At 50.9% G+C, this 20,472-nt stretch overlaps 1 protein-coding gene across 2 annotated transcripts; it reads right to left on the bottom strand.

Moving 5' to 3' along the window:
- Positions 1 to 1,475: 1,475 nt before the first annotated feature.
- Positions 1,476 to 20,472, bottom strand: Bpifb2 (BPI fold containing family B, member 2). Of its 2 annotated transcripts, NM_001106531.1 has the most exons (16): positions 20,044 to 20,472; positions 19,209 to 19,342; positions 16,655 to 16,748; positions 15,055 to 15,159; positions 13,981 to 14,127; positions 12,582 to 12,642; positions 11,809 to 11,869; positions 7,533 to 7,624; positions 7,155 to 7,343; positions 6,904 to 6,957; positions 6,218 to 6,388; positions 5,628 to 5,695; positions 5,476 to 5,521; positions 4,794 to 4,857; positions 4,388 to 4,464; positions 1,485 to 1,764 (listed from the first exon to the last, which is right to left on the bottom strand). In NM_001106531.1, exons 2-16 carry the CDS (start codon positions 19,315 to 19,317, stop codon positions 1,723 to 1,725), a joined length of 1,380 nt encoding a protein of 459 aa, NP_001100001.1. In that variant the 5' UTR covers positions 19,318 to 19,342; positions 20,044 to 20,472; the 3' UTR covers positions 1,485 to 1,722. The 2 variants fall into 2 exon arrangements, with proteins under 2 accessions (XP_038960535.1, NP_001100001.1); XM_039104607.2 differs by lacking the exon at positions 20,044 to 20,472 and having other exon boundaries at positions 1,476 to 1,764; positions 19,209 to 19,460.

Raw genomic sequence — 20,472 nt, 5'->3', positions numbered from 1 at the left:
TGGCTGGAAGAAATGATGAATAAATGAGAGGGTAGAGGGAATGATAGGCCATTGGGCGGATCCTGCATGTTGAGTTTACAGTCTTTCTCTGTGGCATTAACTTCCTTAAGTCCTTGGGCTGTGTTATGGCTTGAGTGTGAACTCTCTTAATGTTCTTTCAACAACCACTGGCTCTTGTGTTTGAACACTTGTCCCTGACTGATGCTGTTTCAAAGGGTATGGTACCTTTGGGTCACGGTCTCCACTGGGAGCATGCCTTTAAAGTTATGCCTGTTGGGGTGAGCTCTCTGTTCCCTTCCAGCCAGCACCATGTAAAGAAATAACAGCCCCAGACTTCTGTCACAACAGGAGCTGCTCCTGTCGCCATGCCTCCCCTGCCAAGATGGGGGAGTTCTCTGAAACCTGAAAGAGAATCAAACTCTCTTCCCATAAGTGGCTTTTGTCACATCTTTCCTCACAGTGAGGAGAAAAGCCACCAACACAGGTTGTTTCTTGGACTTTTGTCTCTCCAAACCTTCAACCACCCAATTAGGGTATAACCTACCCAGTAAATATAGAATTGATAAGTTAATCAACCCCACCCCTCAATAAAAGGCATGGTTCCCCGGGTGAAATCACAAGGAAGGATGCTGTAGCCTGACCTTTTAGCTCTTTCACCTCCATGACTCCGCTCACCGTCAAGATGGAGCTGAGTCCAGCCACTCCCTGCTGCCCTTGAGACTACAGATAACCTTGGAAGAGGTGGATGGATGGGGTAGCACCATCCTGTCCCAAGGTTTTGCTGGCTTACGTTAAAAATCCAGGCACCTTCTACTTCCCCTGAGAAAACACACAGAACATGAGCCCTGTGTTCAGCCAGGAAGGAATCTGAGGCTTAGAGATTAGCCTGTCGGGGGAGAGGATCACAAGGCCCTTGCTCTGCCCAGCTCGTGCTGCAGGGAGTCACTGGGTCACGGAAGCTCTCCCGTGAACAGGAGTTAGACAGGTGCCTGAGACCAGAGCCCAGAATCGGGTCCTGCTTCCTAGAACAAAAAGCTCACTCGTGAAAGGATGGAAAGGGTGCCTGAAAAGACTGGGAACTCGCCACTTGAAATTTTGGAAGCAGGGACAAAAATGGGCATAGGGGATGCTGGTAGATGGAGGACGACCAGGGCATGTTCTTCAAATGCTAGAAAGATTACAACTGGGGATCTGTCCAGCTCTGGGACTCTGGGTGTTCCCCTCCTCACTGGGAGGGGAGAAGAAGGCACAGTGTCTGAACAGTCATGCACTCCTCATAACCCTCAACTCATCCTTGTCACTCTCCAGGGTCCTCTTTCAGAACAGGACCTTCCTAGACAAGGAGGTGAGAGGTGACAGGCATGGTAAGCAGAAAGAGGCCCCTGTGCTCCTCCTCTGGAGTAGCTTGGGTGGCTCTGAGAGTAGCCAAGACCCACAGGCTGTACACAGAGAGCGAGCCTCGGTTACACAGTCAGTTGAGAGTTGCAGCTCAAGAGAAGACATTTAATGCTGAGGGAAGCAGGTCTGCACAGCTTACATCCAGTAGCCTCCTCACCAGGAGGGGGCACTAGAAGAAGAGAGGAAGCAAGAGAGGGACCCAGTGTCCAGCAAAGATCAAGCAGGCCGGGCAGACTGTCTGGGTTACTGCTGATGACTCCATGTGGCTCTCCCAGGCTTGAGGAAAAAGCCCCTTGAGCAGCTTGCTCTTCTCATGGTTCTGACTCAGCGCTGGTAGGAAAGTCCACTGGATACCACCACGTAGCCCTGGAAGACCAAAAAGGTACAGGCAAACTCAAAGGTTTATGGGGAACCTCTGACTGCCCCTTCAGCCTGTTTTTAGCTAGTCTTCTCATCAGGAGAGGCCATAACCTCACTGACTCTCAGTCTCCTGCTCTGTCCTAAGTAGCAGCACAAACCTCATAAGGCTATGGAGGAAGGCAACAAGAGTCCTCAAGAGTCAGGCCAGCCACCTCCTGTAGCCAGGCAGGAACCCCAGTGGAGCCATAGAGACACCAACCCACCCACAAGACTTTTGACCCAAAATGTATCCTGTCTACCAGAAATACAGGCTCAGGGAATGGAACAGATACTGAGAGAATGGCAACCAATAACGAGCCCAACTTGAGGCCCATCCCATGGGCAAGCACCAATCCCCGACACTATTAATGCTACTCTGTGATGCTTGCAGACAGGAGTCTAGCATGGCTGTTCTCTGAGAGACTCCAGCAGCTGACCCAGCAGATGCAGACACCCCCAGCCCAACAGTGGATGGAGCGTGGGGACTCATGGAAGAATAGGAGGGAGGATTGTGGACCCTAAGGGGATAGGAACTGCACAGGAAGACTAACAGAATCAACTAACCTGGACCTTTGGGGCTCTCAGATCTGAACTACCAACCAAAGAACATACATGGGCTAGACCTAGGCCTCTCCGCACGTATGTAGCAGATGTGCAGCTTGGTCTTCATGTGGGTCTGAACAACTGGAGCGGGGGCTGTCCCAAAAGCTCTTGTCTGTACGTGGGACATGTTCTTCCAGCTGGGCTGTCTTGTCTGGCCTCAGTGGGAGAGGAAGCGCCTAGCCTCGCAGAGACTTGAAGTGCCAGGGTGGGGAGATATGGGGGAGCTGCTCAGAGGAGAAGGTGAGGGGATGGGGGAAGGATTGTGGGAGGGGTATCTGGGAGGGATGTAAAGTGAATAAGTAAAAACTAAAATTAAATTAAAAAGAAAAGAGCCAGGCCAGCGTGTGACCAGCACATGCTCCACACTCCAGGCCTGGCCCATGCCACTGCCATTTCCTGACTGGGAGTGTGGAATCACTCTCCCTAACAGAGACAGGCACTCCAGGGCCTCCCATATTTTCCACCCTGCACTACTGAAATGAACACTCCTAAGGGCCACTCCCCATTCCTCCCTCATCGGTCTGTCCATCCAACCATTCATTATCAAACCTCAACTGAGCCTCCGCCATACACCCTACAATAGACCATGAGGAGTCAGTAAAGAACAAGTGACACCCAGTACCCATCCAGGGGTAGCTCAAAGTCAAGGGTCAGTGGTCCTGTATAGCAACCACTAACCTCCTGTGGCTAACACATTTTTTTAATTAGGAGAGGGGAGAAGAGGCCTTGAACTAGCCTCAAACTCCCTGGTAGCCGAGGGTGACCTTGAATTTCTGATCCTTTTGCTTCCATCTCCCAAGTTCTAGGGCTGCAAGCATGTACCACCATAGTCAACTAAGTTTTAAAAAAGAAAAAGAAAAAACAAACTCGGGCCTTCACTTGCAGAGTCCCATTTCAACAGCCCCGTGTGCCAAGTGACAGCGTTGGACAAAGCTGCTTCCAGTCTCTGCACAGAGCTCCATCGTGTTGGGCTATTGCGGGATGTGTTTTGTGACAATTCCCATCAACAGTTCTGACCACTCCATGGTTTGACTGTCCCCCTTTTTACCCCTTTTTTTCATGTCTATGTGTGTGCAGTGTGTACACTCATTGCCTGCATTCACATTCACGTCTGTGTGTGCGGTGTGCAGTCATTGCGTGCATTCGCATTCACATCTGTGGAGGCTGGGCAGACATCTGATGTCTTCCTCATTGCTCTCTGCCTTATTTACCAGAGCAGGGCGAACCTGGAGCTCACATGTGAGTCCAGCCAGCTTACCCTAGAGATCCCCTATCTCTGCTTTCTGGGTGCTGGGTTTTCAGGTGAACCATCAGACCTGACCAGTGTGAACACTAGGACTATAGGGTGTTCATAACTTGCACAATAAGAACTTATCTACTGAGCCGACTCCTCAGACCCTAGTCTGTCATCTTCATGAGAGTGGATCATCAGAATATTAAGGCCACCATTCTTAAAGAGCTAGGGTAAGCATCCTCCCTGGACAGACGCTGACAGGCACCACTTTGGACCTGGATTCCATTTTCTGTCCTGAGCTCAACCTGTTTAGGGAATTTTCTCTGAGTTCCCTGGGTGAGACAGAAAGAGATCATGGGGTGTCATCCTGACTGTGTCGGGATGAATTCTATGCTGAGCCTATGATTCCAGACTCAGAGACAATAATCACAGATGGTTCAGAAAGCTGCCAAGTTCACCCACTCAGTGGCAGAGTTGTCTGCCGGGCTGTAAGGAACCTCCCTACCATTCACCTTAGTCACCAAGGGGCCAGGCCCATCTCAGGACACAAGAACATGAACCAGTTGAAGAACTGAGGTGTGAGTGTGATGAGGAACAGAGAGCCCCTCCCAGCAGGGTCTCTCAAGTCCTAACTCCTCTATCTCAATACCGTTAAGTTTTGGTGTGTAATCTTGGAAGACGCAGGGTGAGATCCCGAAGGGTTGACCCTTCCTCCCCTATTAAGAGGCTCCCTGGCCACTCAAAGGTTCTTACCTCACGGACCAAGACCTCAGAGTGGACATAATGGAGATTGAGCACACTGGGGAGGACAATCCCCATGCCCAGGAGAGCTGCAGAGAGACAGAAGGGTCCATGTTAGCCAGAAGTAAAAGTTCCACCTACAGCCAGCTCTGTGCTGGCAGCTCAGGAACACTATAGGATCTAGAGTATGAGGCCGGATCATCCTCATCCTATGGAAGGGAAACTGAAATGAGATCAGGAGCTTTGAGAAGACCACGTATTGGCTACATGGATATGTACCAAGAAGCAAAGGCAGCCGGACCCCAAAGACCACTGCCTTAACCTTTGAGCCTGGAAGGGCTTGGGGACATAGACAAGCATAGAGGGTGTGGGCTCAAGGGGGCATCAGAGGGGCCAAGCAGTCGAGAGCAGAACTCACCATTGAGGTGATCCAGCAGGGGCTTCTGGAATACAGTGCTTATGAGTGTGTGTACTTGATCCATCTGCAGCCACGGCCAAGGGTTGGGGTGGAGGTGGGGGTGGAGGGAGCAGCCGTTGGAGAAGACCAAGAGAAAGCAGTTAAACATACAGATGGGCAGACATCGGGGAAAGGAGGGAGGGTGTATCTCCCACAACAGCTGAGCCCCAATCAAATCCCCAACTAGGTCAGCCTTGGGGGTCAAGCAGCCCAGGGAGCTCTAGCCTTCAGATCAAAGTGGCCAACAGTAGGGCTGCCCAATAGACTGCCTAATGACAGGTGGCAGTTAGGCTGGCAAGCTGACACCAGGTAGAGGGCTTGGGTGTACTAACTCACATCCCATGGATTCGTGGGGACAAAAGAGCATTACATGGTGGCAGGAGCCTGACAACGTGACATGATGAAGGACTAGCCAGTGCCAACTGTCCCACTGACCAGTGAGCTCTGGCTGTGGGCTAGGCTGAGTCAATCAGCTGCCCACAGGCATAGAGACAGGCAAGGAGGTGAGGACAGACAGAGAGCCGGTAGGTCCCTGTCCTCGGGCTTCCCAGGGAAGCCCAGTTATGGCAGCACGGAGGTATGTGTCATTCTCACGCTTCCACATCCATCCTCAAGGCCTAAGGCAGCCCAGCGTCCCACTCACATCAACGGAGCCCACATTGGAGGTGGCCACAGAGAGCTGGAATCCCCTGAAAGAAAAGCAGGGACAGGCTCAGGTTGGGCCAGCTTCCCTGGAGGTTCTCATCGCTGAATCTGAGAGCATGCTGAGGCTGCTGGATCAGAAGGCCCACTCACCCCAGCATAGATGTGCTCCCCCGAAGCTTTGCCTTGGACACGGAGAGCTGAAGGTCCAGGTTCACCATCTGTATGTCGTGAGGTGAGCAAATGAGAAGGAAGGAAGGCCATGGAGCTGCCCGCCTCTCCCCCACCAGGGGGGCGTCTGTCCCTCCCCCACTGAGGCAAACCATGTGTGTTCATGGAGCTCACTGAGACCTGCACTTTACGAGGAACAAGAGTGTAAAGGTGACAGGTGGGGGCCCGTCCCTGGGAACCTTCCAGAAGTAACGAGAGACAGGAGCTTTTCCAGAAAGTGGAGGCTGACACAAAGACAGAGTACTGGGGACCTTCTTACACAGGGTGGCCCCAGAAGGCTGCTCTGAGCAAGGCTTCAACTCTTAAGCTAAGAACTGAAAGTGAAGCAGCAGCAGCTGTGCCAAAAGCAGAGGGAGAGGGCCTTAGGCAGAAGCCTCCACCCGTGCCAAGGTCCTGGGGCAGAAAGTTCAGGAGATAGGTGTGAATTAAACAAAGGGACACAGCACAGAAGCATGCGAGGTCTCAAGGAGCGTCACCCCAACCCAACCAGTCCCGCCTGGCCTGCCGCTCACCACGTCCAGGGAGAAGAGGAACTGCAAGGCTAAGTTTGGGGGTGCAGCGAAGACCTCCACAAAGGGCTGCAGGTGCAGAGTGGAGTTGCTGGTGTGGAGGGTGACCACGGGTGTGGCGCCCAGCTGCACCTTGAGTACCACTGGTGTAGGCTCAGGGAACAGGTGAGCCACCTGAGACATCAAAAGGGAAGAGGGTAGTGCGGGCTCTACATGCTACAGTCTTCCGTGTTGGCTGTTAATAAGCCATCACCCTCTAGTTGCAACTAAGCTCAGAGGTGGGTCTAAGCCCAGGCCTCTGGGTCAGACTTGAGCTCCTCAGAGGGGACGCCTGAGCTGCTGTTTTGTTTGACTTTAAGGCAAGATCTTGCTATACCACCCAGGTTGGCTTTGGACTGGTGATTTTCCCACCTCCCAGGTCCTGGGATTACAGGTGTGTGCTGACTCTAAGCTAAATATTACAGGCAGGGAGAGAACAGGAAAAAGAGAAATGGCTCAGTAGGCTATAGGTGAATGTGGCTAACTGACATGGACAGAGGGAAGAGGGTTAAATGGCAGGGTGCTGACACCACCATCACCACCTCCTACTTCCCGCCCCTCAAGCATCGTGCTTGGGGTAAATGGAGCCCATGGGACTCCCACCCTGATCCCTGAGCCTCTGGCCTACAATGAACAGAAACGTCACCTACCTCAGGGATGAGCTGGCCCAGCACGGAGGTGTTCAGAGGATTGTTCTTGGAATTCTGAAATCAGCCCCCATCATGGCAGAGTTTGAGGCAGTTTCACAGGCAAGGCCACCGCTTGGCCTCATGGGTAGGGTTCCTTACCCACGGGTTCCTTCCAACAGCCATCCTGTAGCCCCCACTCTAGCTGCCCACTGCCCATGATTCTACATCTACAGAATGACCCCAGGGCACTCTGCCACAAGACCAGCCCTCACCAGCTTTCCTGTGATGTCCAGGTTGAGCGAACCAGCCTTCTGAAGCATCAGGAGGGCACAGTCAAACAGGTGCTGGGACAGCCCCACAGTTGCCATGGCTTCTTCATCACCCGAAGGCCATGGCAACACAAAGGGGTGAGCATCATGCAGAGGCAGGAGGATGGGCTTGCCAAGCAGGAAGAGAATAGCCTGGACAGAGGCAGGAGCAGGGCATCAGGAACCGAGGGCCTGTAACAGACCCAGGACTCCAGTGCACCAGCCTGCAGTGAAGGCTTAGGCTACCCACCTAGAATATCTACCACCCTTCACCCTCTACCTTCTTAGGACCCTTCCAGGATGCCAGCGATGCCAGCACAAGGCTGACCGGGAGGTACTTACTCTGATATTTAGGGAGATATAGTTACTGGTGATGGTGGGCATGCTGGTCATGGAGTAGCGGATCTGGGACTCAGGGCCAACAGGACTGAGGCCTTCACGAAAACAGAAAAGCATTGAGCACCAGTCCCTCGCTAGACCACCAAAGTTACTGACAACTTTTCTCAGTCAGAACCAGGTCACAAAAAACATCACAAGCCCAGTGAGCCGTCCTCAAAGGCACGCGCCAGAATCCACCTATTCATCGGAACAGACACAATTCCAACAGGTATATTTGCTGACGTTCCAAACCAGTGAAAGACTATTGACCCCAAAGTACAGAAGGGAAAAGCTCAATCCAGGCACAAGTACCATCTAATGGGGGCAAGAAGGGCACACAGGAAAACAGGAGAGTTCCCACTGATCAGTCAGACAAGTAGCTTCCACCGTCTCTCTCTCTCTCCATCATCACAGATTTCTCCAAGTTATTTCCCACACATGTGCACACACAGGCCGGCTCATTCTTGCCCCAGACAGCACACACAGGTCACTGTGCTCCCAAAACTACACCTAACCACATGTGTCCTTCAGAAACTAAAATGCCAGAGCAAGGAATGGCAGCTCTAACTTCATACAGAGCCTCAAGGCAGTTATCAGAGATGCAGAGCACAGAGCCCTGGGGTGTGAGTCTACTCTCGGTCAGAGTCCTCTGCTTGGGAAGATTACAAAGGTAGGCAACACATGCCCAGAGATGGCTGCAGACATGGCAGGCCAGAAGGCCTCTAAGAGAGAGCCTAGCTCAAGCCACAGCCCCACCCTCAAAGCCCTCGATGGCCCAGGGGTTTTTAATCATTTTATTTTTTATATTTATAAGTGCCTGCTTGTATGTCTGTATACCATGTGTGTGCCTCGTGCCCGTAGAGGACAGAAAAAGGTGTTGTGTTTAGTTCCCTAGAACTGAAGCATCAGTTGTACATGTGTGTGCCATATAGGTGCTGGGAATCAAACCCAGGTCCCCTAGAAGATCAGTCAGTCCTCACTGCTGAGCCATTCCACTAGCCTCAGTGGCCCAGGTTTTCAGGAATATAGTTATGTGTATGGATATACATATATTTTGCATATCTATTCATATATGTTTATATACCCATTATAAAATATCAATTCTGGGTATGTATTATGTGCTGTGTATAGTTTTGTTATATTTAGGTATATAACTATATATTTTATATTTTATATGAAAATATGCATGTATTAAAATGTGCAAAGACATATTGGTAAGTATGTAAGTATAAATCTCTCTTCAGCTTTTTGTTTCATCTGGATTTAATTTCATTTTTTCTAATATTTTGAAGGTTTTTTGTTGCGATAGCAGACAGTGTGGTTCCCTTCCTTGTCTACAAGTGGGTCTCACAGTTTGGAGGCGAGTGGAAGGAGCAACAAGAAGGGATTTGGAGACCAGAAGACTGCCCTGCCTTTGTCAACACTCAGAGAACTGGACACCAAAAAGGTCTAATTACTGCATGTTTTTAAAAATGAATAGAACATAAAGGTCCTGTGGATATTTAGGAAATGAAAGTATAGCCCAGGAGCCCAGGTGTGCTTCTTTTTCAATATTTTCTTATACCACAGTAAAAGACATTTTTGTTACACAGCCTTCTGGAAACGTGACTAGCTGATCCACCCCTTTGAGTTGTTTTGATGTTGTGGTTGGTTGGGGTTTTTTTTGTTGTTGTTGTTGTTGTTGTTGTTGTTGTTGTCGTCGTCGTCGTTGTTGTTTTTCAAGACAGAGTTTTTCTGTATAGCCATGGCTGTCCTGGAACCTGGACACTGCTCTGTAGACCAGGCTGGCCTTGAACTCACAGAAATCCACCTGCCTCTGCCTCCTGAGTGTTGGGATTAAAGCCATGTGCCACCACCACCAAGCTGAGCTGTGCTTTTTAATAGTCTCTAAATATTTGAGGTGATGGGTATATTAATGACTTTGCTTTAAATATTCCATCTACAAATTAGGGCCTCACTTTATATACTGTAATCACATACAATCCCATATCGCTGACTTACAATACACATCTTTTTCAATCCAATAGAGAATTCATGGCTTCTCCCACTGGGCACTCTAGGCGTGCAAACCTCATGTCATCCTCCCTCAGGGCTGGCCCCTTAGAACCCCTTTAGTACATGTTTTTAATTCACCAAATACAAGGCAAGGGCTGGTCTTTGGAATAAACACAAACACAGGGCACCTTGCTGAAAGCAAGCCCACTGAAGGAGAGGAAGAGCACACCCTCGCCTGTTAATCCTGTCAGACCCCAGGCCCTGAACACAGGCTGCTTCACAACACCAACACGTGTGAGAGCTGGGACTTCTCATCCCTGATTTCTGGGTGGAGTTGTGCGGCTCATGGAGATGAGCGACTTCCCTAAGGCCATGCAGCATGGGAGCAGTGTGACTATACTATCCAATGTGTGCCCTTTAAGTCCAGTCCAGGTGCCTCAACTTCTTACCGCCTCCAATTGAAGGTGATATGGAGGTTAGGTGGAGAGGAGAAATCAAGGAGGCAAGAGGACTCCAAACTGGCCAGAGTAGCGGATGGATGTCCGAGAAGGAAAAAGCAGCCTGGGCTCGGCCACCTCGGAGGACGTAGCTCTAAGCAATGCTTTCCCATTACAACCCAAGTGGATGACAGCACAGCCTGTCTATCTTCCAAAGAACCCACTGCAGGTAAAGTTAGTCCTGCCCTGTGTCCCTTGACTAGCCCGAGCCTCTGGATCCTCTGATCATCCCCAACCTTCACACTGTCCCTGCTTTATCAACTGAGCATCTTCTCAGCAGCTCAGACAAGGTCACAGTGTCATGGAAAGGACGCCAGAGTCAGGGCAAAGCTGGTGGCCCCAAACAGATGAAGCTTTGAAATAGTGAATGAGGAAAGTGCTGACGCCCTTGGCAAGCCTTGGCTGAGTGGGTTCTGTGAAGGAAAAGGTCGTGCAGGATTTGAAGCAAATAAGATGTCCCTGGGTCAGCATGTAATGCCTTCTGCTATTAGCCTTTAACTACTGGTGTCTGTGGCTAAGGTGGGACAGTCCTACTACTACTATCTAGCCTTCAGATCCTTCCACAGCTTGTCTAGGAAGCCACAGAGATACCTTCCAATGGCCTCAGACAGTAGTGCAGGTCACTGTGAGGACCGTGAGGAACACTGGGATGTGATCCATAACAGTTTGAATTTTCACTCAGCTCCTTGTACCCCAAGGCATTTCCATCCAGCTTCAAAAAGTGAGAGACTGGCCCAACTGTTCACACGGTTCAGCTCATCAAGAGCAACTCTTCTTCTTCTTCTTCTTCTTCTTCTTCTTCTTCTTCTTCTTCTTCTTCTTCTTCTTCTTCTTCTTCTTCTTCTTCTTCTTCCTCTTCTTTCTCTTCTTCTTTTTCTTCTTCCTCCTCCTCCTCTTTTTTCTCCTCTTCTTCCTCTTCTTCCTCTTCTTTTTCTTCCTCCTCCTCTTTTTTCTCCTCTTCTTCCTCTTCTTCCTCTTCATTCTTTCTCCCCTTCTACTCCTTTTCCTCCTTTGTCTTTCTTTTTTCTTCTCTTCCTCTTTCTCCTTCTCTTCCTCCTCCCCACCTCCTTCTTTCATTGTCAACGCTTAGAAGGCAGAACTAACCATCATGTAGTCCCCAGGGAGATGGGCACATATGTGTTCTTTTGGAGAGGGCTGTAGAACGAGCATCCAAGTACCAAGTAGAAGGCATACACCTTCATACCCACGAGCTGCCTCATGATAGCCAAGGCAAGCCTTAGGCCCAATGCCTCCAGACACACACACACACACACACACACACACACACACACACACACACACACCTCACCTCATCAGCCATTCTGTGATGGTGCAGGAAGGTCTCCCCGACTCGGAGGATCTGCCCCCTAAAACACTGAGACTTTAACAGTTGGAACAGCTCTAGATCCTAATAGTCAATGGGGCTTAGTTTCTCCAACAGTAATGCTCACTGATTACCCATTTGGTTTTATTTTAATTTTTGGCAATTGGTAGATTCTAGAACCAAAGAGTTGGTTCTGGAATCTGGAAGTTGCCAGATTCTGTGAATAGCCATGTGTTTTGGAGAATCCTGGGTCAGTGGCCTTACCAGGGGCCTCCTTTTTCTCAGATTGATTGAAAAGAGAGAACTGCTTAGAATCAGAAGCCAGCAATGAAGACCACACCATCTTCAGGTGCAGGGAGGCATTTTTGAAGGTTCTTGGGGACCGATGGCCCAGCCCACCCTCACCCTGGGTTCCAGGTCTTACCGATTAAAGTGCCCAAGTGAACATTGAGGTCCTGGACCAGGCCATAGACATGTAAGCACAGCTGTGGCAAAAGAAAGGGAGCTGTAGTGAGGACCATTTAGAGGTGTGGGTGAGGAACCGCAGGTCTGTAGGTCCTTGTCATCGCCCCTCAGAGGCCTCCCAGGCTGCATCTCCAAGTCTGGGAACCCTTCCTTTTCCTCCTTGAAGTAACTGGCTTTCCACCCCTCTTGTCATGCTGAGGAGGCAAGAGAAGCTGCCAACAGCTGGACAGGAGCAGGCCAGGGATGCTCAGAGCCTGTGAATAGTGCCATCACCTCTGGGGTAGCAAGGACACACCCTAGGTAGATACTACTCCTGACACTGCCCATTATGGATGGGCTGAGTGAGGCTGGGGAAGAAGAACCTAATCCCTTGCAGTGGGGCTCAAGGCCTATGGGTATCGTATTTCGCCAAGTTAGCTGCATGCAATAATCAGACCTACAATTTCAGCCATGGCAACTTACTAGCTCAGCAGTCCCCAGTTTTAAATTCCTCTCACCCAGGGCTGGCCTGTCCACTACACAGCCTGAGGGGAGGATGCCGAGGTCACCATCACATACTCGGATGCACACATATACGAGCATGCACAGGACACGCATGTACACGTACATGCCTTGAAGCACATGCACACATAATGCACATCAAGATACAACGCCCCCTCCCCCAGGGCCTGAGGCCCCACTGCTCATGTCTCAGGCCTTCCAAGGTAAGCCATCTACCAGAAGCCCCCTTACCTTGTTGTTCAGGTCAGCTCTGATGTGCTCCTGCACCAGGTCCAGCAGCTCCTGGGAGGTACTGTGGAAGAGGCACAGAAAGTGTCTGAGTTCCCTGGGCATGGATCTTGGCTGAACCACACAGAGAGCTGGGGCAGACGTCTCTATCCTCAGTCAGCTGTCCAGAGATGCTCACCTGAGTTCATGCCATGCTCCAAGCAGTTAGAACAGTGGTACCCACAACCCCACAGAGGAGGAGCATGAGCCTCAGAGAAAGGGATCCTTCCTCTCAAAGTTTGGAAGCAGCCAAAATAGTGATAACTGAGGCCAGGCTCAGGAGAGACAGAAGACAGACATTAAGCCTTGCAAAAGCCCTTTGTGGCCAGGTCCTCAGCCAGTTGGCCCAAGGGTTAGTCAGGTGGGTGGGAGTGGGGAGTAGAGCTGGGATCCCAGGTCTACCTGTCACTTTGGCTCCAGTGCCTGTGATGCTTTGAAGAGCATCTGCTTAGCTCTGGACCTCAGTTTCCCCTCTGAACAAGGCACGGGTTTGTATGCTGGTATTTCTCAACAGTGGCTCAGAGGAACCGGTGGCTGTTTGGTTTGACCTCAGCCACAGCCCACTTTACTCTTAGAGGAAAAGATCTTTCTGTGTGTTTATATCACCTGGTTCCCTTCTGCAGCCAGGAGGGACCCAGCATGGGTGGAGTTCTGTGCGTGCGTCTGCTGCTCTCTGGGGAAAAGGTCAAGCTTTGTGGGACTGATGCAGTTCTTTTAGGGCTTCCCAGTGTTCGGCCACCTCAGAGTGAAAGATCCTAAGGAAAATTCGGGCATAATGGTGGGTGGGAAGAGAGTCCCAAGCCATGGGATGGTGAGGTCATCTGCCTTGAGTCGCCTGTACTTTGGACCTCCATTTATTTCCTGTGGCATGGGGATCCTTACCCAGCCCTGGTCAGACAATGTGGATCTCATGGAGATGACTCCTTTGAAGATCCGAGAGTGGCATCCACGTAACAGCTGAAGGCGGGAGTTGCTGTTAGCCTGAGATGCTGACTTGAACAGCCACCTGTCACTCAAAGCTTGGCTGGTCCCACCCTACCTCCAAAACCTGTACTGTCCACCTCTGTAGGGAGGTGTGGCCTGCAAGGGCCCTGACAGCCAGGCTGATTGGTTTCATACCATCCAGGAGACTGGTAGTAACTGGCTAGTGTGTGCTGGTAATACAGGGAAGTAACCAAGAGGCAGGCATCGGGCAAACTCCTGGTCTTCTCTGAGCTTCACTGTGCTAAATCACAGAACATATGTAAGGATGGAGTCTTCTCAGCTGTGGCCATTGGATGAAGATTTGAGTAAGGAACTCAAGGAACGATGCCACAGCCTTGACACCAAGAATCCCCGAGAGCCAGTGCTCCCAGAAACCCACCTGTTACTGCCATCCAGCATGCTAGCTGGACTGAAGATCGAAGAGCAGGTGGGGACACTGAGCACAAGGGTCCCAATAGAGTCCCGGGCCACGTGCACATCAGCCATCAAGTCTACAGGCAACACCAGCTCCATGGGCTCTGGGACACTGCAGGAAGACAGACCTGAGCCCATTCTGGTGTATAAAGACTGCATAGATCCCCCAGCCTGGGTCACCCCTCCAGTGCTCCACACTAAGGGTCACAGCACAGCAGATAGGTATGACTCGTGGCTCCCGTGACAGGGCTCTGGGCCAGATACTGACAAGACTGAGCCTCAGCTCTCCCATCTGTGAAATGGACAGGAAACTGGCAGTGCCTGCTTCACAGCACTGTGCTGAACTCTCCAAGATCTCATTTTGTGAGAACACCACAGAGAGCACCCCTAACACATCTAAGTGCTGGGGGGTTCACATTACAGTGCCACGGGGCACTCATACCATCACAACACAGAGGTTACTCACTCGTACCATTACAGAGCCAGGGAGCACTCATTATATCACAGCACTTAGGAGCACCCTAACATCACAGCAGTGAGGAGCACCCTAACATCACAGCACTAAGGAGCACTCATCATCAAAGCACTGAAGAGCAGCCTAATCTCACAATGCTCGGGCAAAACAATAAAGACAAAGGATCCCTTGAAATGTCAATGCATAACTTTGGCATTAAATGCAGTTACACAGAAGCTGCCTGGAGCAGAGAAACGATGCTGCTAACACAATTTATTGAGCACCTCCTCTGTACTTTGCACTGTGGAAGAGGCCAAACACCACAATTAAAGCACCAAACCTGTTCAGTGAAACCCTCACAGCCACCTGCAAGATTCATCTCAAGTCTGATGAAGAAGCAGGACACATCTCCACCAGGTGCACAGATACTAAGGACTAAGATCTCCAGGGTTCTCTTCTGTCTCACCCCACCCCCACCCCCAAGGATGGCACGGGCCATGGAGATAGCATTAGCCCTCTCCCCTTGCTCTCCCTGGAAGAGACCCTGAAACTCCTGCCCCAACCCCCACAAAAAGATTCACTCACCGAAAGACTTTGATCGTGAAATTAGCTGCCGCTGATAAATGTACCCCAAAACCAGCAAGGAACTTCAAGTGAAAGAAGGGCACATGGACGTCCAGGATCTGGACCCTGTGGGGTTGGAATCTGAGGGACAAGGGAACTCCCATCAAGCACAGAACCAGCTCCAGGGAGACCCCCTGAGCCAACCCCACATGCTGATGTTATAAAGATAGACTTCCTGATAAGCTGACCATTGGCACCAGAGAGGTGATAAGCTCTCCAGCACAGGAGGTATGCAAGACATAGCGAGATGATTGTGTGTTTCTAACAGTTTCCGACTATACCCCTGTGAACATGAAGTCCAGGACAGAGACACTGAGGTCCCTGCAACTCAGAAGTCCCCAGAGTACTCTATCCTTAGGTTCTATTATCACCTTTGACCCTCACCAACAGGAAGCCCCCTCCTTTCCGAGCTGCTGGGCATTCCCAGCAACTCCGTGACTTCCTTTTTGTGTAAGTGAAAGTCACTTTCTTCCTGCCTAGCAGTTGGCAGTGGTAGGGTTAGGACGATTCAGAGATCAGAAGAAGGCCCCACTTTCAAATGCCTCATTTAGGCTGGGGTGAAGTGTATCCATGACTGTTTCACCACACAGCCCAACTTTAAGCCTACTGCAGCAGGCCACAGCCTTCCTGGATATGCTTCTGATGGGTCCTCAGGCAACTTCCAGGAGCCTGGGTCCCTATCCAGTGCATAGTAAGGTCCCAGCCATTAACATACTAAAAATGGCACTCCTGAGGCTCTACCTTAGGAGCCTCACACTGGTGGTTCCAAGCTCCCTGTGTGTTGACCTGTGCTCTGTTCTGGTGTCTTTAAGTTTTTTGTATTAGTTTCCAGCATTCAAGATGATAAGTTGAGTAGAGTATTTCAGGCCCTTGACTATGTTTCAGGGGCAGGAATACTGCAAGTTTAAGGGTAGCCTCAGCTATATAGCAAGACCTTGTCTCAAACAAAACAGGAACGAAAAAGAGAGAGAGAGAAAATTATAGTTAATAGATAGATAGGTAAGTAGATAGATTTGTTGATAGTTCAATAGACAGATTTCTTGAACACCCAAAACTCTTGCAATAGCCAGTTGGTATCTCGATAAGGATAGGCACAATGGCTATTGTGTTTGTGTTTGAGATGTCCCCACCCTTTTGGGTCTTAATGCATTAAGGGGCTGAGGATAAAACTGGGATTATCATTGTGTCTAAATTTGGTGTCAAGCATTTGGAGGAAGAAGCCAATACTCTTACCAGGTCTGGAAACCCCAGGGCCACAGTCTAAGCCCCTGAGAACAGAAACGTATGAACTAGCACAGGGTTACAGAGTGACCCCATTTGCCAAGTCTTCTTACAACCTTGAGTCTGGTGATGAGCCCTTCTGACCTAGAGAGGTTTCCTCACCTGTAGACCCATAGGCTCCTCTGATAGTCCAGAACACTGTGCCAGATGAGGCTCTCTTGGGAAACTCATTTAGAACCCCCTTCCTAGTGAGCCGAAGCACTCACTCCTTGGCCAGCAAAACATTCTGGCTAGCAGCAGGAGGACTGGAGCACTCTCTCTGGGGGATGGGAGCACTCACCTGGTAGACTGAAGCACCTCACCACTTGGATCCATGAAATCAGAGATAGTGACCTGCAGGGCCCGCTGAAGAGGGGCTTTCCCAATGTCCGACACTGTGGGGGTCAGGGCAGGGTGAGGTCAAGTTCCTGGATCCACCACCCACCACCCGCCCTGCCCTTCTGGTGGAGCACTCAGGTACCAGATGGGACAAGCGTGGGGTGGCACACAAGGAGACTGGCTGTATCATGCAAGCCCATGTAGCGTGCCCGATTCATCATGCTCTCCCTCCCACCCTTTCTTGACCCCATTCCTCCAATACAGTAAAATCCTTAGTCCTCTTGCAAGGCTTCATATGAGCACCAGTTGTCTCTAGAGCTTTCCCAAGTCACCAAGTTGAAGGAACCACTGACCGATCCTGGCTTCCAAAGAGGCACCCCCTGGGAGGAGTGGGGGACAACCTCACCCTGATCGCATGTACTCAGGCTCTGGATGCAAATCCCAGCTCTACTGATCCCTGCCTGCACGGCTGTTGCATGCCACATTTTCCCCATTGCTACATGTGCACTGACTACAATGCTCATCTCTTGGGGCCACCGTCAATGCTCCTCATGCTGGTGCTGTGGGCCATTACACTCGCAGTGGCTGTCCTCACACAGTGCTCCAGGTATGCCGGGAGCTATTTTGAGCACTTTCTTCTACTCTTAGGCCCAGTTTGCAGGGAGGCAGGGAGGTGAGGACATGTGGTGTGGACATAGGAGCCTGGCTCAGAACCTGATGACTGTCCCCTCACCTTTCTAGTAGGCCCTGGCTATTAAAAGACAATGGGGGGGAGAGAGAGAGAGAGAGAGAGAGAGAGAGAGAGAGAGAGAGAGAGAGAGAGAGAGAGTCAAGGGTTCTAGAAAGAAGTGTGAGATTAAGGCTAGGACTTAGCTCAGACTCAGTAGCATAATGAAATCTCTTTGATCCCGTCTGAGCCTCAGTTTCTCCAAGCAAGGAGTAGAAAGGTCATGGCCTCCATGCTCACGATGCCCACCCCAGCCTGGATGAGCTGAGACTCACACTTGAGCTGCGGACTCCATTCACAGTGCTCCCTGGCACAGGGCCTGCACTCTGGGGCTCACAGGGTAATGTGGAGAGGGCTCCATGAGGAGCCGCCCATGCCAGGCTTGGAAGCACCGTGGGCTGCAAAGGTTTCTTGCCAGGTTTCCACCCATTGAGAACAAACACAGGCAGATGAGCCAGGGAAGTTTGGGGACAAAGAAGCCGTACACAGAACAAGCAGAGGGCAGGACAGACACCCCAACCTCAGGTCCGTGTCCCAGGCATCCATTCCTGCTGTGTGTGAGTCATCCTGTCACGGATCACTGACCACTTTCCTTGTCTGTCCATCTGCCCGGATGCAAGGTCCGAGAGAATTGTGTGAGTGCCCTGGGAGAAGCTGCTGCTGGCTCACAGCTTCGTGCTCTGGCCATTAAAGTCCCTTCTCTGGTCTGCATGGAGTCCCTCACACTCTAATCAATTGGATCTGGTCTTTATGGAAGCATTTCCAGACCCCACTTTGTTGGAATCCCAAAAGTTTTCTTAGGGCGACTGGTGGGAAATAAAGTTATCTGTGCTGGGATATTTGACCTTTGTGACTTTGTCCTTCCCTGTGGGCCTCAGTTTCCTCAGGGTGCCTTTTCCCATGGGAGAGGGTAGGACTTGAAAGCACCTAGAAGAAAAGCCACAAGGAAGAGACCTGTGTCCCCCTTCTCCAACTCCCATATCTCCAACACCAACCACTACCTCCCTGAATGGCTGACCCCTGCAGAGATCCAACTTCAGAATGCTCCTGCCTTACCGCACTCGCCATGCTTCTCCTGGGTTCATGTGTGAGCACAGACACCACACATGTTCATGTATGCATTTGAGGTACACACAACACCTACGTACACACATTCAGACATATGCCACAAGCACAGGCCCTCTGACAGCGCTCAAATCACATCTCCCTGACACTCCAAATTCATAAGAACTCACAGTTATAAAGTCAGCCACTCAAGTTAACTGACCTAGGTCCAGAGACAGGCACATGCCTGTAATACCAGCAATCAGGGAGGCTGGGGCAGGAGGACTGAGAGTTCAAGGCTAGCCTGGGCTACTTAAGAAGACTCTGTCTCACAATTTTTTCTCTAATGTTTAAAAATAAGTCTTGATTTTTTTTTTGTTTTTTGGTTTTGTTGTTTTTAAGCGTATGCCCACACAAGACACAAGAGCACAGCTGTGTGCACACAATTGCACTTCCGTACCAATCGCCAAATCGCCACACACTTCCTAATTAGCTGCTGAGCAGAAGGACACAGTGGCACTTACAAACCCAGGTCCTCTGCTGGTACACACCTGTAATACTAGTATCACAAGTTCCAGGACAGGATTCAGCTCAGTGGAGGAGCACTTGCCCAGCATGCACCAGGCTCTAGGTCCCATGCCAAGCACCACAAAAATAAAAACTATACAGGCCCTTTGAGATATTTGGGTTCATTCAGACCCAGCTCCCACCAACACACTGGGTGGCAAGTTGGCAGGCCTCTTACCATAATCCAGTGCTGCCTTGTTGAGCCGGACCACAATGACAGGCAAGGAGACAGTGACCACGGCCTGTAGCAGCAGCAGCAGCAGGCCTAGACTGCACGCCCCAGCCATGGCTGCCCAGTCACTGTGCCAGGATCTGTGGGCCAGGGTTGGGACATGCATCAGAGAGCTTGACCGGAATGTCCATCCCATCCCTGGGCATTCATGTCTTATGCCAGCCTATGCCCCTGTCGAGGGATGGTCAGAGCCCTGCTCCAAACCTCGAACACATGTAAGTTGCATTTCTGTGTTGGGAATCACTTGCTTTGTAATTGTAAACCATGAAAGAGTCTGAACTTAGCCAAGACCTGCACCGCTTTAAGCAGATACAGCCTTTCCTGAATTGGCACAGCAGACAGAGATGGGGGAGGAGGGTTGGGGAGCAAGACCCAAGCAGTCCCTGACTCAGTCTTAGCAACCTACAGTCTAGTCACCTAGAGTCAAGTGTCCAGTCCATTCTGCCAGACTACCCTGGTGTTCAGCTGTCTAGATCTCAACAGGGAGGACTCATGGCAACTCCCATCTGTGTGCCAATGAAGAGTGGCCTGACAGTGTCCTGGCTTCCCCCAGACCAGACCAGCCTAATGGTAATGTGTACCCGGCCCTGAGAGAGGGGGGGTCTCACCCCCATGGCAGGAATGCAGAGCCTGTGCTCTGTCCAATGGCAGAAGCCCACCAATATGGCACTTGCCAGTGTTCCCTGGAAAGCCAGGGACAGGTGGAGCCTGTTATAAGGGAGTAGCTGGAGATGGCATCCCCAGGGCCTGAGGGAGAAGTAGCTACAAAGCTCATTCCTACCTCAGAGGTTCAGAAGGCGGTGGACGCTCGGGCTGGAGGACAAGTCCGCAGGCTGCTTTATGAGGCTCCCCCACTGCAGCCTGCAGACTGTGAGGCAGAAGCCAGGGAGCGGCAGTTTGCTTGTGGTTGCAAGTGTTTTCCCTGCAAACATGACCTTGTCAAGTGCCTCCATTCTCCTGGGGGATGAGTCTGCCACGTACACAAGCATGGCTGCCAACTGCTGAGAGACCCTGCAACTGGGCCATTTCCACTCAAATATCTGTAGCTGTCTGGAAGGAGAACTCTTTCCAGGAGAGTTCTCTCACCACACCATCCAGGCCCAGCCAAGATCCAAGGTCAAGGGGTGCCCAAGGGCAGGAGGATAGCCTTGTGTCTCCAAGCTCTTCTAGAAACATAGCTCTTTAAGTAAGGGCAGGAGGCTATCTGAGC

This window comes from Rattus norvegicus, chromosome 3 (genome assembly GCF_036323735.1).
Source record: "Rattus norvegicus strain BN/NHsdMcwi chromosome 3, GRCr8, whole genome shotgun sequence".
NCBI lineage: Eukaryota > Metazoa > Chordata > Mammalia > Rodentia > Muridae > Rattus > Rattus norvegicus.
This window is presented reverse-complemented; position numbering and strand designations above follow the sequence as displayed.

What these genes read in the sequence shown, in the direction of transcription:
- Bpifb2 (XM_039104607.2), bottom strand. Translation starts at nt 19,398, where the DNA reads ATGGGATGGACATTCCGGTCAAGCTCTCTGATGCATGTCCCAACCCTG. An exon ending in GGGAGCACATCTATGCTGGG is followed by an intron (nt 5,522 to 5,627) that starts GTGAGTGGGCCT and finishes CTTTTCTTTCAG; the next exon opens with GGGATTCCAGCTCTCTGTGG. An exon ending in CTGAGGTCTTGGTCCGTGAG is followed by an intron (nt 1,765 to 4,387) that starts GTAAGAACCTTT and finishes TTGGTCTTCCAG; the next exon opens with GGCTACGTGGTGGTATCCAG.